At 37.7% G+C, this 16483-nt stretch overlaps 1 protein-coding gene across 1 annotated transcript in view; it reads right to left on the bottom strand.

Moving 5' to 3' along the window:
* LOC104996892 (ran-binding protein 17-like) overlaps nucleotides 1-16483 on the bottom strand; it is a 259749-nt gene that overhangs the window by 74120 nt on the left and 169146 nt on the right. Inside the window, exons 6-7 of the mRNA XM_010851280.1 lie at nucleotides 8478-8581; nucleotides 2722-2810 (exon numbers count right to left, since the gene is read on the bottom strand). Coding sequence (XP_010849582.1) covers nucleotides 2722-2810; nucleotides 8478-8581 — 193 coding nt within the window. The remainder of the gene's footprint in view (nucleotides 1-2721; nucleotides 2811-8477; nucleotides 8582-16483) is intronic.

Raw genomic sequence — 16483 nt, 5'->3', positions numbered from 1 at the left:
TTCCTGCTGGATTTTTGACACTTTGGTCTGTGTATGATCTGGGAAAAGTTGAAACAAGGCGACTAAGTACACTGCAAGGTGAGATGCTTTTCACTGCTACGCTCTCACTACAGGGGTAAAGAAGCAGCAGCGACTCGTCTTCAGTCCTCTAGTAGTGGCACAGTCTACCAACATGGTTGCTGTGTAGTTCCAGGCGAGCTAGGCTTGGAAGGACACAGTGATAAGCAATGCAGTTTGTGTACCAGTTAATGCAGTCAGTGTTTATAGAAATGCTTTTAAATTAAACAGCTAACCACTAAAATACCATTTTATCAAATAATCACCATAAATAAAATGCATTTGACTCTAAGATGACATGTGCTCTTACAGGATGTTTCTTCTGCATGCTAAGGACTATTCAGAAAATTAAAGAACACACATTTTTTTTGTGGATAAAAGGCAAATAAACTTTCCCCAGCAGTAATGTGAGAACCATCACTGACGGTTTGACATATCAATATTTCAGGAAGAATAAATGACTTTCATATCTATGTTTTTTTAAAATCATATACTTACTCATTTTTATATTACTAGAATACTTTGGAAAGAATCTGTACTTTATCACCTGAAACTGCTTAAAGTATTTCAAAATATTTTAATAAAGCTCTTTGAATTATCAAATAATGTAACTTTTAAACAAATTTTACTATTATTATAAATATTTGCTCTTCATCCCTTGCCCAAAGGAAAACTATAAATCTTGCCTCAACTGAATGAACACCATTTATCATATTCATTTTGTTGTCAATACAATTATGAAAAGCCTTTGGCCTTTTCCCAAGGAAGCTGATTTGCTACTGAAACTCAATTATTATAAGCAAGGCCGGTACCAAGCCACCTCGTGTGGCAATCTAACATAACTTCCTGCATAACTGACACTTCGCCCTCCGCCCCTGACCCTAATAACACCGATGTCTCTGGGCAGAAGGAGTAGACAGTGGTTTCTAGTCCAAAACAAAACAGTAAGTCTCAAGGTTTTCGCGTTTGTTATTTTCTGCCATCTGCTGGACAAAAGTTTCATTTCTGATAGGTGCCCAAAAGAAGGAGCTAAGTGAGGAAATGAAAAGGGCTTAATTAAAAAGTTAAATTATAGTATGTTCTATAAATTTTAGGCAGTACCAATTATGACAGATATTTCTATTCTTTGATGGGTAAGGGGAACATTCTTATCTTAACGCTTGGTTAAGATTGTTGATGAGGAAAATGTGAAGCATTAATTGCTGGATATCCTAGAATTGTAGTTGGTTTCAAGACAATCATCAATTTTAAAGTGCCAAAATGAAGTTTTAGTAATTTTTTAAATAAATTAAGAGTTTTTGCTTTGTGAGCTTCTATTTGTGTTTAGAGAAATGGAAGAGTCATATGTAATACTTTCTATGTTAAAGTCTGCAGTCTGCACGTGTACTTTATACTGGTACAAAGACATATATGATTTCTCAGTGGAAGGAAATTCTTATCTCTAACCCTTCTATGGACACACAAATCTGATGAGGTAGGTTTTAACAGTAAGTAAAAATATAAGTCAGTATTCAAATTAATGTCAAACAATTTCTTTAACATGTGGAGATGTCCCTAAACTGTGCCCAGATCCTGTTATGTTTTTGCCATAAATGTGCCATCAGTTGAAGACTATCTTTAACAAGTTTCTTTTGCAATTTATGAGGGAGGTTTGATAAAAAGGGTTTGAAAAGAACAACTGAGAAATAATGTAACTTAAAAAGGAAGTTGTTTAAGGTTACAGAATTTCTCTTATGCACTGATGGTTTCCTGTACTGAACACAAAGGCATGATAACATTATGTTACTTATATAACTTGCATAAACTATCACTTTCTGTTAAGATCAAACAGGATTCATGTAATACTGTTAAAACAATATTAATAGTAACATCTATGATTACCTGTTATGTTCCAGACATTATATTAATACAAAGTGCACTGCCTATTTCTATGGTTACAATAAGCCATGATACTGGATGTCTCTTTTTTTAGATGAGGAAATTCAGAGAGGTGAAAAAAATTGCCAAAGTTTACACAGCAAATGGAGACCTAGGAATTCAACCCAGGTCTGCCTAACACCAAATCCATGCTCTTTTTATTCATAATGATGAGGCATTTCTGTGGGGGGATTTCATTTCCTTAATTTTTTTGCTGTCTGTACTAAGCCTTGGCAGTGGTAAATTCAAATTTTATATCAAGTGAAAAATTCTAACCATTTATTTTCCCCTTTTCTTGTCCATTAATGTTTTCATGATGATGAAACACTATAGCATGATGAATTAATAAGCCTCAAAGAGAAAAAATGAAATCAGCTCTGCTATTTGAGATACAGTAAAAATCCAAGTCCCTTAGAAAATGCCAAATGGTAGGCTTCATTGATCTTGATTCAAAGATGTTAGCCCAAGAACCCTGCAACCCTCACATAAACAAATCATTTGGGGATGTGATTTTCAAGTTGTCAATATTTAATGGCACCAAAAAAGTGACCTCTCAGAGCTGGGTCTCCAAGTGCTGTGCTCAGTTGTCTGTGCTGCTGCCACTGTGCTGTAATTTTTAGCTGATTACACATTAGTTCATTTAGCTTTGTTTCCTCTTCCCTACTGTGCCATACTATTAAACGAAAGCCAGGGGCCTGGCATCCCTCTGTGCACAGAGCTGGTATTGTCACAGTGTAATAAGGATACATCCAGTCAAACAGCATGGTGTAGCTGGTCTTTGTGTTCAGTGCAAAGGCAATCCCTCGAAGATCTCTTGCCAGCCCGATCAACATACGCTGTCAGTGGGAAAGAGACACAGTAATTGATTTTCACGTTAGCACAGAGCAGATGGAGTAATAATCAGGCAATAATGACCACATATCTGATTTTGATTCATTAGCTAAAATGTCTCGCTCAGATCTCTTTCTATAGAAAGCCATAGACTTTTTAAGCAAACAGACCATCAGATCTGCTGACCAACTCTGCTTCTTATAAATTGAGCTAAGTCATAATTCCAGGGGCATAGAAACATTTAGATTAACATATTTTTTCCTGAATAATGCCAAATTAGAAAAAAAAAGAGGACTGATAATTCCACAAAACAGAAATGTAAAGGATCCAGACATTATAAAAACAATTCTTAACCACAGTGGCTTGTAAGAAATCCGTCCCACTATGCAGTATGGAGTCTAACCTGAAAGCACACTGGCATTTAAAGATCCCTAAGGAATACTCTCAGTAACTTCGGACAACATAAAACTGGCCAGATGACCTACTGGTACTGTGACATACCCAGAATGGAACTCACATTCCCCAAGCAAGGAAAAGAGTTCTTCAATATCAGAAGACTTGCATTTAAACCCAGCTTTACTTCTTAACTGTAAGACTTTAAAGCAAGGCAATTTATCAGTCTCAGTTTTCTCATCTTTAAAAGGGGGTAATAATGTCTTTCTTACAGAAGTAGAGTCAGGAATAAATTTATATAAAAATGCCTAACAAGAGACTGATACATACATAAGTGTTCCATAAATATTTAGCTTTAGAGAAAACAAAACAAAAATTTGACTCTTAAACAAAAGAGATTTGATTTTACTCTGGACTCTTAATTAAGCTGTCATTAGGATGATGGTTGGGCAGAGAGAAAGAAAACCCATGAACAGATGCTAGAATGTCAGAACAAAGAGTACAAATAAACATAACTGCAAAACAAGGGGGTGTGATAACTGAGATATGTAACTGTGACTTCTGAAGCTACTGTTTTCAGTGGAAATACTCTGCTAGAAAATGGTCTCTGAACTTTTTTTTAGTCAGATTTTCTTTTTCCTCATACTTTGGTAATAAATGAAAATCTCTACAGGAGGGCATTTAAATTAGCATTAAGGATCTGGAAGCCATTAAATCCTGACCATCATTTTTAATGGCTAAAAAATTTCAAAATCAGAAATAGTTTATCTGTCACGAAGATCTGTAATTTTTGATTCCCTGCCCTCCCATGCCCCATACCTAAAAGGTGACTCAATATAACTGGAAGTTTTTTTAATAGGAATATTCAGTTTCTATACTGCGTAACAGTTTATAGAATGATGGTAATCTGAATTTCTGAATCTGTAAACCCTGAATGTTTGTTTCTGCTTCTTTAAATAACTTATTCCTTTTCCTTTCATAAGCTTACCAGTACTTATTTTTCTATAATCGGCTAGTCTCTCTGTAGCTGTCTCATATGATTGCTACTTTAAAAACAAAACAAAACATACTTTGCCTCTTATGGAACCCATTTTCATCATCTGGAACCTTTCTTCTCTTTCTCAGCTTTCCATGTTTCTTGCAGCTTCCAGAACAAAATATGTCTTCTAAGAAGTCTTCTTTGAGCAACTCTATTCTCTTTGCAGTCTTCCTATCAAAGTGGCCTTTTTGGGTTCTATTTTTATTACAGGTTACAGGCTACTCTTCAAATAATCTTAAGTTTTCACATATACATAAGGTACTCACCATTCAACTCTAAACTGGTCAATAGGAAAAATGAGTTTTAGTTTGTGTCTAGTGTAAAAGGCTCTAAAAATATTTTAGACTATCCTTATTACACAAAAAGGTTAATGTTTATTTTATCACAAATTTTTCTTGCTTAAAAGATCCAAGTTAATAAAAGGGCTCAAATCTATGAAATTATATCAATGTTTAATATTAGAAAACATTACTACAAAGCAAAGAAAGCATATGACAATATAGTAACTATGTTTTCAATAGATTCAATTGAGCAGGAAAATGCAATGTTAATGTAAGAAACAGATTTATTATGCTCAATTTTTTATCTCAAAGCAGCAATAGTACTGAAATAATCTATACAGATGCTCAAACAACACTAAAGAAGTACTTTCTTGATAGTCAGAACATACCCAGTTTTGGTATGAGACAAGGAAAACTGTTAACTAGTTCAACCAGGCTACCAAACAATCTCAGAGAGCAAAGGGTGATCTGGCTGAAATTTAGGGGAGGAAGAGGCACGATTTACCATCTCATTTAAAACAGTGGATAGAGGTTTATTTCAAAAGTTACCTTTCTCCTATAGCTAGTCATACTTGACTAGTCTGAAAAATAAGAGGTCCTTATAAAGTGAGGCTGCTTTGGGGAGTGGGCAGGTCTGGGGTGCCTAATCCTCAGGATCCTTTCTGGGATAGTTCAAGGAGAAACTGCTTGGCGTTTCAGCCTCCTGCATGGTGAACGGTTGTCTGTGTGCCAAGTGTGAGATGGATGGGCTGGGAAACAGCTGAAATGCGACTCCTTCCACCCTGACCCCCAAAACAGGGTTTCTAATGGAAAGTCTGACAGACCCTTTACTGTAGTGGCACTACTGGGGGCAGCTATAATATTATCCTCATAATTCTACTATATAATAACAACAAAGAAAAAGAAGGTGAAGGGTCATTGTGCTTTGTCTTTAGAATTAAGATGGCTGTCTTCATCCTTACAGCATACTCTTAATTCTGGAGACACATCTTAATAACCTCTAAATAGTTCCAACAAAAGAGCCGTGTCAGAGGAATGAGCAGGCCCCAAGGTGTTTCAACTGGAGTGTTTTCATCTGCCTTTATTGCTCTATCCCTCTCCAGAATTAAGGCAATAACCTGTGATAAATTATTCAGGAACTGCTACAGGGATCAAAGCAAAATCATTCTGTTAAAGTGCTGTTTGCAACATTTGGCACTTAGTGCGAAAACTTTTAATGTGCGCATGCTGAAAATCTAGGATTTTAAATAATTTAACATTGTGGAGTTTTTACGAAGGGACTAAAGATAGCAGGTTCCTATTTAACTGCTCCTTTATCCTCCTAGAAGTTTTCATTCATTTTCCTTAAAACCGATGACGTCATGGCCAAATCAAAGATGATGCATGGGAAGTCAGGGTATTGGACTGTATTTTACTAAGGGTACAATTATAGGGGGAAACATTTACTGTGAACTAATGCTTTAGAGCCAGGGTTGTCATGGCAGTTTCTTCCTTTTCCCCTTTACTTGGAAAAGAAAAACCCAAGACAAAAATTCAATGTTCTCTTCAATTTTATTAGGACTAAGTAAGAAAACAAAGCTATAAATTTAGGAGTTTTACAGCATTTCCTCCTCTCACAACCATATTTCAATTTGGCAGTGTAGGTCCTTAATGTTTGTGCTCATCCTGAAATCTGCATTTGAAAAATATCTATAAACAGGGAGTTAGAAAATCCTGGTAAGGATTGCAAATTAAATGAATTTGGCAGTCCTGCGGCATTTTCATAGAGATATTTTAACAGCATCACCTCCTGTGGACTGGAATACTAAATACTTTATTGAAGAACAAAACAGTACTGTTTTTATCTTTAGTACTTGCAAAATGAAGTACCTGAAAGCACTTTTGCATGTATTATTTATTCATCATGATAGAAAAATAGCCTTAACCTAATAAATTACATTTAAAAGCATTTAGTGCAAAAGTTTTGTTTATGATAAAGCAACAGATTTACTTCTTTATCGGTAGCTTAAAGCACCAAGTTTTCTTTATACAAATTAGACAGATGGTGCTTACAGTAGAATTTACTAAAGGTCTGTCACAACAAATGCAGCCAAGCTGCATATTTAATCACTGCAGAATCTTGTCTACCTGCAGCTGCCAACTGCTAATCCAATTTCCCTGATAAATGTGGCAAGAGACACGATCAGCAATAAAGAGCATCTAACTCCATTTTCCTGCAGGGCGTCTTTTGATGAACATTTAGGACGGAAGCGCGGAGTGCACTGTGTGGCCTTGGTTCGTGGCAGCTGCATGCATTCTGAGGCACAGTTCTCAGGTTACTCACTTAATTCTGCCACTATCATTACGTTGCTATTGATCTCAGTAGCTGTTGCCTACACAGCATTACTCTAGATGAAGCTGAATCAGGCAGTTATCATGCATCAAACTTGCTCAAAAGCCTGGAGATTTCCCCTTAATTACTTGTGATTTTATTTGCAAATACCGTTAAAGTGTAATCAAGCAGTCACTTTCCAGGGTCGTTAAGAACTTGCTGGTTTAGGGATATATCACTGGAACTCCATTAAAAATGACTCTGGGAAGATGGTTTCTATCAAACTAGATGGGATTACATCAAAATGGGCTTGGAGTATAATGAAATCTTCAAATGAGACAAATGTAATTTTTAAAAAGATACTCTTTTTCAATCTTACTGCTTCTTTTCTGATATAAAGGGCAGCAATAGCCACCTTAAAGTTGCCAAGATTTACTTTCGGTCATTAAAAATATTTGGAAGACAACTGAAAATAAAGCTAACCTGAGTAGAAACTCTGGTGAAGAATTTCAGCAACATTACAAACACACAGAAAATCACTAAGATCTTTTTTTAGTTTTAAAATTCTATGACAATTGCATATTGATACACATTCATTTCAAAAACTCTACTTCAAAATAAAAGGTACAGTGTTTGGTTAATTATTTCTTAGTAGATGAACTACGCTAAATAATCACCAAAGGCCATCATTCTTCTATTTGGCTTCTTAGTGCTAATATTTCTTTTTGGTAGAGAGAAGAGCTGTGCAAAATGATGGTCAGTATTTTCACCGTATCTCAAATAACAGTAAACATGATTCAAGTATCATCAGCAAAGGTGCCTACATTATTGGTATATATTCATTAGTCTTTTAAGAATATTAACGAGTGTCAGTCTATTTAATATAGCCCTGATGCATGAGAATTTCAGAAGGTGTTACTCCTATTTAGCAAATCTCGTGTTCCCCATCCCCCATATTAAAATATGGGGCTGTGTTGTCACAAACAGCTTGCTACACACTTAAGGATTTTACTAATAAAACATAATGTTGTCTTAGATATTATGACTGTTGCCACAGCTGAACTGACTTGTCAAATCAATCCTAATATGGCTCCCACAGGCACATAAAAACCTTATTTAGCTATCAGTTATCCTAATCACTTTGTTCAGTTTAAGAACGCAATACTTCAAGACCAGCTCCTATTTATACATATATGCCTAGCCATTTAATAAAGTCTTGATTTATATAAATTCTTGTTTTAAAAATATTTAGAGATGTGGTATTTTAGCATGTGTACATTTGCGCATTCCTCCATATAAATATGTTGAAACATACAGTGCGGGGTGGATGAGGGAATAGGGACGTTTATTTAAAGTGGTGTACTCATGAGAAATGTTCTTTTAAAAGATACTGCCATGGGAGACAAATATGTCATCTAATCATAAGCTGACTATCTGCAATCATTTGATAACCTCAAAGTCCATTTGTATAAGAAACTAGAAAAGCACTTATATGAAAAGTACACCTCAAAGACACATGTAAGTGGGAAATTAAGACTGATGGGGCACGAAGCACACACAAATATGCAGACCTTTTTCTGAATTTATACCTAGATTTTGTCCTAGAATGAACAAAATCACCTTTTCTCATGTTTGGAAACAAACCCACCTTTACATCTTCTTGTTTAAAGTTGTTATTGAATATCTGTAATACTGTTTCGAAAGAGACTGTAAGAGGCAGCATGAAATTTTCAAATTCATCCTCATCTTCGCCTATCAGAAAAACAAAAGGTCATCATGGTTTAAAATGCATGCTACTGTCCATTAGCCTTCACAGTGAGCGCTTTATTCAGGCTCAGAAACGTTCTCGAGAAGGGGTCAGCCTGCATTCACATCCGTATCACATTCTGTGCTTTGGCTCATTGAATATTCTGGTGTTTTGCCTTCTCTTTTGCACCAAATGAAATAGCAAAATTACTTACCAGCCATTTTTTTCTCTGGCTCTTTATTGGATCAAACAGACTCATGCCCCAGGCACCTCAGCCTTTTAGCTCTTAGGGCCCCCAGAGCTTCCCTAATGCCTCAAGGAAAGCCCCTTTCAAAGCCTCAGAGAACACGGTCTGTTTTCCTTTTCTCTTTAGGTGCCAAGGCCCTAAAGGACTCACAGACTCAGGTGCCCAGATAGTGCTAAGTTATTATTCTCTTTTATTTATGTTCTTTTTTGTTAATTTGTTAAATAGATGTCAGGGAAACAGGATGGGGTCCTGCCAAAACAGGATGAGGTCCCTCATGGGTCATTATGATTTTAAGGACATTCTCCGTGAGTACACTTCTTTTTGCAATAAGCTTCTTTTTCTTTTTATAAAAGTGGGAAGAGACATCTTCTACTGTTTTTCACTATGAAGGTAGAATCTTCACTTAACATATGGATACGCACAATTGACAATTTACATTCTATCCTTCACAAGAGTGGGTTCCTTCAAATGAGAAAGTTTACTCATTCATCCTATGCCACAGGGAATTGTGAGCCCCACTTTACAGATGAAGAAACAAGCAGAGAAATGTTAAGTGACTTGCTCAAGGTAGCATACTTAGCTGGAGGTGGAACTATACTGTCTAGATCTTGTGATTTCTGTGCTATCATTTTTTAAATAGAGAATTAGAGAGGAAACAAGATCTCAGAGAAGAAGCCAGTGGTTCTCAAAGTTTGGTCCCTGCCCTAGCAGCATCAGCATCACCTGGGAATTCGTTAGATATAAAATTTCAGGTTCCGTCCCAGATCCAGCAATTTTTGTTTTAAGCAGCCCTCCAGGTAATTTCAGTTCAGTTCAGTTCAGTCGCTCAGTCATGTCCGACTCTTTGTGACCCCATGAACCGCAGCACACCAGGCCTCACTGTCCATCACCAACTCCCGGAGTACACCCAAACCTATGTCCATTGAGTCGGTGATGCCATCCAAACATCTCATCTTCTGTCGTCCCCTTCTCCTCCTGCCCTCAATCTTTCCCAGCATGAGGGTCTTTTCAAATGAGTCAGCTCTTTGCATCAGGTGGCCAAAGTAACTGGGAGTTTCAGCTTCAAAATCAGTCCTACCAATGAACACCCAGGACTGACCTCCTTTAGGATGGACTGGTTGGATCTCCTTGCAGGTAATTTAGATGCATGCAAATGTTTGAGAAACACTGGCCTACATGTTATTCTACAGATATGGAGGGTGGACATGAGTTTGAGCAAGCTCTGGGAGACAGTGAAGGACAGGGAAGCTTGGCATGCTGCAGTCCATGGAGTTGCAGAGAGCTGGACATGACTGAGTGCCTGAACAACAACAACAGGAGGGTGTGGTCCAAGGCGACATACACAGAAAATCAATGGCAGAATCAGGACCTTTTGACTCTTAAGGAGTGGCTGATCTGGCTTGATCCTGATCTTTGGTGACTTCTCTTTTCCCTTTAAATGTATACACTTTGTTTCTGGAGTCCAACAGATTCAGGGACTTCGCTTTGCTGACAAAGAGATGTCAAAAGGCCAATGATTCTTTCCTAGTATGCTGTTTAACACAAGGATCAGGGTACTAGGTGAAGGGAAACCAAAGTACAGTGACCTCGTGGTGCAATGGCAGCGCGTCTGACTTGAGATTAAAATCTCCGCTCTGCAAAGTTGACTACGCAACCAAGTTACTCCTCTTAGACACGCCCTCTGTCAACTGGTGCTAACATTAGAGATCTTTACAGGAGCCAGTTTTATTTTTCAAAGCCTAGGTTAAATGATAGCTTTCCCAATGTCTGAATCAAACTCCCCTTCAAATACTCTCTAAGATTCTACTACAAGCTTTCCCGTCTCCCTCTGGGTTTCCACAGCATTTTGTTTGATTCTTTAGATGGCCTTTGTCAGTCTGATGGGAATGGCAGATATTTTGGCAGATAGCTAACCCTAACACTAAAAATACCACCTACATCATTCCACCACTACCAGCATTAGATGAAGGTTATGTGGGGATTAAATGAGATAAAATTTATAACATGTGTATGTAAATGATTACATCTATCAGCCTACAATGACAGTATCTCTGGCTTTGCTCCTGGAGAGCTGAAACTGCATCTTTTTGCTTCTGTGTGAAGGAGAATGATGTAGTAAGACCCAGCGATAAACAGACCCAGAGTCTGGCTCCACTATGTATTTTTCAAGTATGGATATTTGCACTTTGAGTCTCAGTTTTCTCATCTATAAAATAAGAAAGAATACCTATCTTTGAAGATTACTGTGTTTATTAAATGTTTTAACACACACACAAAATAGATGATGCACTTAGAACAGTGCCTGGTATGTATTAGGGAAATAGTGTATGTGAATGAAAAGTAGTTGCTCAATTAAAGGTAAATTTTAAAAACATCTTATTTTCTTAACACCAAAGACAGAAAAATTACTAACTGAAGTAAACATCAATTCCTTACATATATAATGCATTATATATGTATATGTATATATGTATACATATGTATATATGTATATTTAAACTATGTAATCTCACTCTTTTAAAGATGGGATTAATGAGAACAGTGATAATGATCACTGCAGGCAGATAGGGTTCTAAAAAGAATGGATGCTTGGAAAGTTCTATGCTTGAATCCTGGTTCTGTCAGTATTAGCTGTCTGGTTTTGGGTAAATTCCCTTCACTCATCTGTAATTAAGAGACATAATATTTACTTCTTAAAGGTAGCTGTGAGGATTAAATGACAAAACACCCGTATGCCCTGTTGCTTAGTGTCTGGCACTTAAAAATGATAGCCAGGAACATTTTTGTTGTTTTGAGCGTAACGTGAACTTAAGAGAGGTGATTATGGTGGTCAAATGAAGTGTGACAATGAGGTCGCCAGCCCAATATCTTTCCTCTGGGAGCAAGGTAAGGATGTTTACTCAGAACAAAGATAAACTCAGAACTTGGAACATTTAAACCCTTCACTTAGTAAACTGAGTTACAGATTTAAAAAATTCCTGACTATCTCTTTCTTCAATCAAAGTTTGAGACAAACAAGGACGTTAGGAGCGTAAGAGAAAGCCACCAAATTGTGAAGGGAAAAGTCAAGATGCAAATACTAAAGAAAGCAATGTGAGCAGCAATTCTACTTAATGTCACTTCCTCAGAAAGGATTTCCCAGACCGCTCTACCCAAACAGCACCCCAGGCAGTCCTCCACCCTCACCCACCTTCCAACCGCATAGACTACTTCGCTTTTCTTATGAGACTTACTATGATTGGCTATTAATTTGCTTATTTATTCACTGTCTTTCCTACTAGAATGTAAGCTTCTTGGGGAAGGAACCCAGTCTGTTTTCATCATGACTGTATTTCCAGTGCCTAGAAAAGGGTCAAGAATTTGTGTAGTGACTGGATAACAATAGCTATTTCTTGAGTACGTATCATGTGCAGCCAATGAATCTGGTACTTAATCTACTTAACAAACACCTATGTAGCCTTTACTACCTTCAAAGCACAGTTACGCCAATAATGGTCACAACAATCCTATAAAGTGGTATGATTATTTCCTTCAATTTAATGTGAACAGAGAGGTTGAAGGAGTTAAGCAGTTTGTCCAACATCTTCTGGCTGGTAAATGTCAGTGAACCATGGTCTCCAATTAGTTCTGCTTTACTCCCCAACTCTACTTCATGTTCTTCCCTTCTATGTCTCCGACAGGGTGGAAGGGGTCGGAGGTAGGGACTGAAGTCAGGGTCACAAAATCTTAACTTTGCAGTTGCATGAAATTAGAAGGAGGTGAAGAGCAATTAGCTTGGTTCTGGTGAGAAAAAGGGACTCCTCCACAATGACTTGAGTTTAAGGTGGGCAAATGAGGAATACTGGTGCATTATTCCCATAGAAACATTTATGTGCCAATTAGCACTGTTCCTATTACTGCAATGATATGTTGTATCATCTCAGCTGGAAAACTGGTCATTTTTGTTTACTCATGTGAAACACTTTATACATCTATTAAAGATTTTTCCCCATCGTGTTACCGACAAAGGTATCATTTACTGTTGTACATAAGAAAAAAGAAAATGTGTTCTTACAACTTCATATTCAAGTATGTAGTCATATATTCAGTATGCCAAATCTACATGTGAACATTTTATGAATAATAATGGAAGCTGCCAGTTTCTTTTTTCTAACAAGACAAGGGCTCAGACACCAGTATAATGTGAGAGGTTGAAGTGTCAATTTATAGGCTACTATTTTCACTGGCATCAGGAAAAGTAAATATTAACATAACACTCTAAGTTCTCAGTCATGCATAGATAAAAACAATATTCTTCAGGTTTTAGGGAGATACCCAAAGCTAAATTCCCTCTACTGGATTTCCAATGACCTGATTCAACGGAAAGTTACTCATTTTTGAATTTCAATTTTTTTTCCTTTGGCGAAGTCACATTAAAATACAAATAGTAACTATTTTAGTATGTTGGCTCTTAGATATTTTATTTATAGGATATTTCATTTGTTATTTTGTATAATTTAAAATCTAGATTGGTGGGAATGTAAAATGGTGAAGCAAATATAATATGATTTAGTGACTGTGGAAAACAGTTTGGTAAGTACTCAAAAAGTTAAAAACAGAGTTGTTATATGACCCAGCAATTTTATTCCTAGGCATATGCCCTAGAGAACTGAAAGCATATGTCCCTACCAAAACTTAACATATGAATGTTCAGAGCAGCATTATCAAAATAGCCCAAAGGTGGAAACAACCTTACTGCTTATCAACTGATAAATGGATAAACAAAATGTGGTATATCCGCACAATGGAATATTAGCCAAAAAAAGGAATAAAGTGCTATATATGCTAAACATAGATGAGCCTCAAAAACATCATGGTACATGAAAGAAGCCAGATACAAAGGCCACATATATGACTCCACTCATATTAAATGTCTAGAATAGGCAAATCCATAGAGATAGACAGTAGATGAGTGGCTCCCAGGAGCCAGGGATAATGAGGGGATGCTATTTTACAGGTACAGGGTTTCTTTATAGGGTGATGAACATATTCTGGAATCAGATAATGGTAATAGTTGCACACTAAGGGAACATTCTAAATACTACTGAATTATATACTTTAACAGGATGAATTCTGTGATATGAGAATCTTAACATGCACCACCCCCCAAAAAAAACTACCACCACCAAATACCTGGGTTCCCCCCTCTTACCTGTAAACAGTGAAACTTCTCATTTCCTCAAATTCAAATAGCAGATAGATTACTGGGGAGCTGAGGGAGTGACCAAGGAGAAGCAAGTAATACGAATACTTATGGTAATAGTAAATGATGGTAGCCAACAGTTTACTACCTGTTGTACTACCAGAGGATTTATTGTATAATATGTATTGTCTTGGAGAAGGCAATGGCACCCCACTCCAGTACTCTTGCCTGGAAAATCCCATGGATAGAGGAGCCTGGTAGGCTGCAGTCCATGGGGTCGCTAAGAGTCGGACACGACTGCGCGACTTCACTTTCACTTTTCACTTTCACGCATTGGAGAAGGAAATGGCAACCCACTCCAGTGTTCTTCCCTGGAGAATCCCAGGAACCGGGGAGCACGATGGGCTGCCGTCTATGGGGACTCACAGAGTCAGACACGACTGAAGCGACTTAGCAGCAGCAGCAGCAGCAGCATGTATTGTCTAACTCAATGAAACTAAGCCATGCCCATGGGGCAACCCAAGATGGGCGGGTCATGGTGGAGAGAGTATGAAAAGGCAAAATGATAGGATACTGAAAGAGGAGCTCCCCAGGTCAGTAGGTGCCCAATATGCTACCCAGTTGTGGATGTGACTGGTGATAGGAGCAAGGTCCGATGCTGTAAAGAGCAATATTGCATAGGAACCTGGAATGTCAGGTCCATGAATCAAGCCAAATTGGAAGTGGTCAAACAAGAGATGGCAAGAGTGAATGTCGACATTCTAGGAATCAGCGAACTAAAATGGACTGGAATGGATGAATTTAACTCAGATGACCATTATATCTACTACTGCAGGCAGGAATCCCTCAGAAGAAATGGAGTAGCCATCATGGTCAACAAAAGAGTCCGAAATGCAGTACTTGGATGCAATCTCAAAAACGACAGAATGATCTCTCTTCATTTCCAAGGCAAACCATTCAATATCACAGTAATCCAAGTCTATGCCCCAACCAGTAACGCTGAAGAAGCTGAAGTTGAATGGGTCTATGAAGACCTACAAGACCTTTTAGAAATAACACCCAAAAAAAGATGTCCTTTTCATTATAGGGGACTGGAATGCAAAAGTAGGAAGTCGAGAAACACCTGGAGTAACAGGCAAATTTGTCCTTGGAATATGGAATGAAGCAGGGCAAAGACTAATAGAGTTTTATCAAGAAAATGCACTGGTTATAGCAAACACCCTCTTCCAACAACACAAGAGAAGATTCTACACATGGACATCACCAGATGGTCAACACCGAAATCAGATTGATTATGTTCTTCGCAGCCAAAGATGGAGAAGCTCTATACAGTCAACAAAAACAAGACCAGGAGTTGACTGTGGCTCAGATCATGAACTCCTTATTGCCAAATTCAGACTGAAATTGAAGAAAGTAGGGAAAACCACTAGACCATTCAGGTATGACCTAAATCAAATCCCTTATGATTATACAGTGGAAGTGAGAAATAGATTTAAGGGACTAGATCTGATAGATAGAGTGCCTGATGAACTATGGACTGAGGTTCGTGACATTGTACAGGAGACAGGGATCAAGACCATCCCCAAGAAAAAGAAATGCAAAAAAGCAAAATGGCTGTCAGGGGAGGCCTTACAAATAGCTGTGAAAAGAAGAGAAGTGAAAAGCAAAGGAGAAAAGGAAAGATATAAGCATCTGAATGCAGAGTTCCAAAGAATAGCAAGAAGAGTTCAGAAAGCCTTCCTCAGAGATCAATGAAAAGAAATAGAGGAAAACACCAGGATGGTAAAGACTAGAGATCTCTTCAAGAAAATTAGAGATACCAAGGGACCATTTCATGCAAAGATGGGCTCGATAAAGGACAGAAATGGTACGGACCTAACAGAAGCAGAAGATATCAAGAAGAGGTGGCAAGAATACACAGAAGAACTGTACAAAAAAGATCTTCACGACCCAGATAATCACGATGGTGTGATCACTCACCTAGAGCCAGACATCCTGGAATGTGAAGTCAAGTGGGCCTTGGAAAGCATCACTACGAACAAAGCTAGTGGAGGTGATGGAATTCCAGTTGAGCTATTTCAAATCCTGAAAGATGATGCTATTGAAAGTGCTGCACTCAATATGCCAGCAGATTTGGAAAACTCAGCAGTGGCCGCAGGACTGGAAAAGGTCAGTTTTCATCCTGATCCCAAAGAAAGGCAATGCCAAAGAATGCTCAAACTACCGCACAATTGCACTCATCTCATATGCTAGTAAAGTAATGCTCAAAATTCTCCAAGCCAGGCTTCAGCAATATGTGAACTGTGAACTTCCTGATGTTCAAGCTGGTTTTAGAAAAGGCAGAAGAACCAGAGATCAAATTGCCAACATCCACTGGATCATCAAAAAAGCAAGAGAGTTCCAGAAAAACATCTATTTCTGCTTTGTTGACTATGCCAAAGCCTTTGACTGTGTGGATCACAATAAACTGTGGAAAAT

The sequence above is a fragment of the Bison bison genome, unplaced genomic scaffold (assembly GCF_000754665.1).
Source record: "Bison bison bison isolate TAMUID 2011002044 unplaced genomic scaffold, Bison_UMD1.0 scf7180017864301, whole genome shotgun sequence".
Lineage (NCBI taxonomy): Eukaryota > Metazoa > Chordata > Mammalia > Artiodactyla > Bovidae > Bison > Bison bison.
Note: the sequence above shows the minus strand (reverse complement) of the source record. Positions and strands in the feature narration are given on the sequence as shown.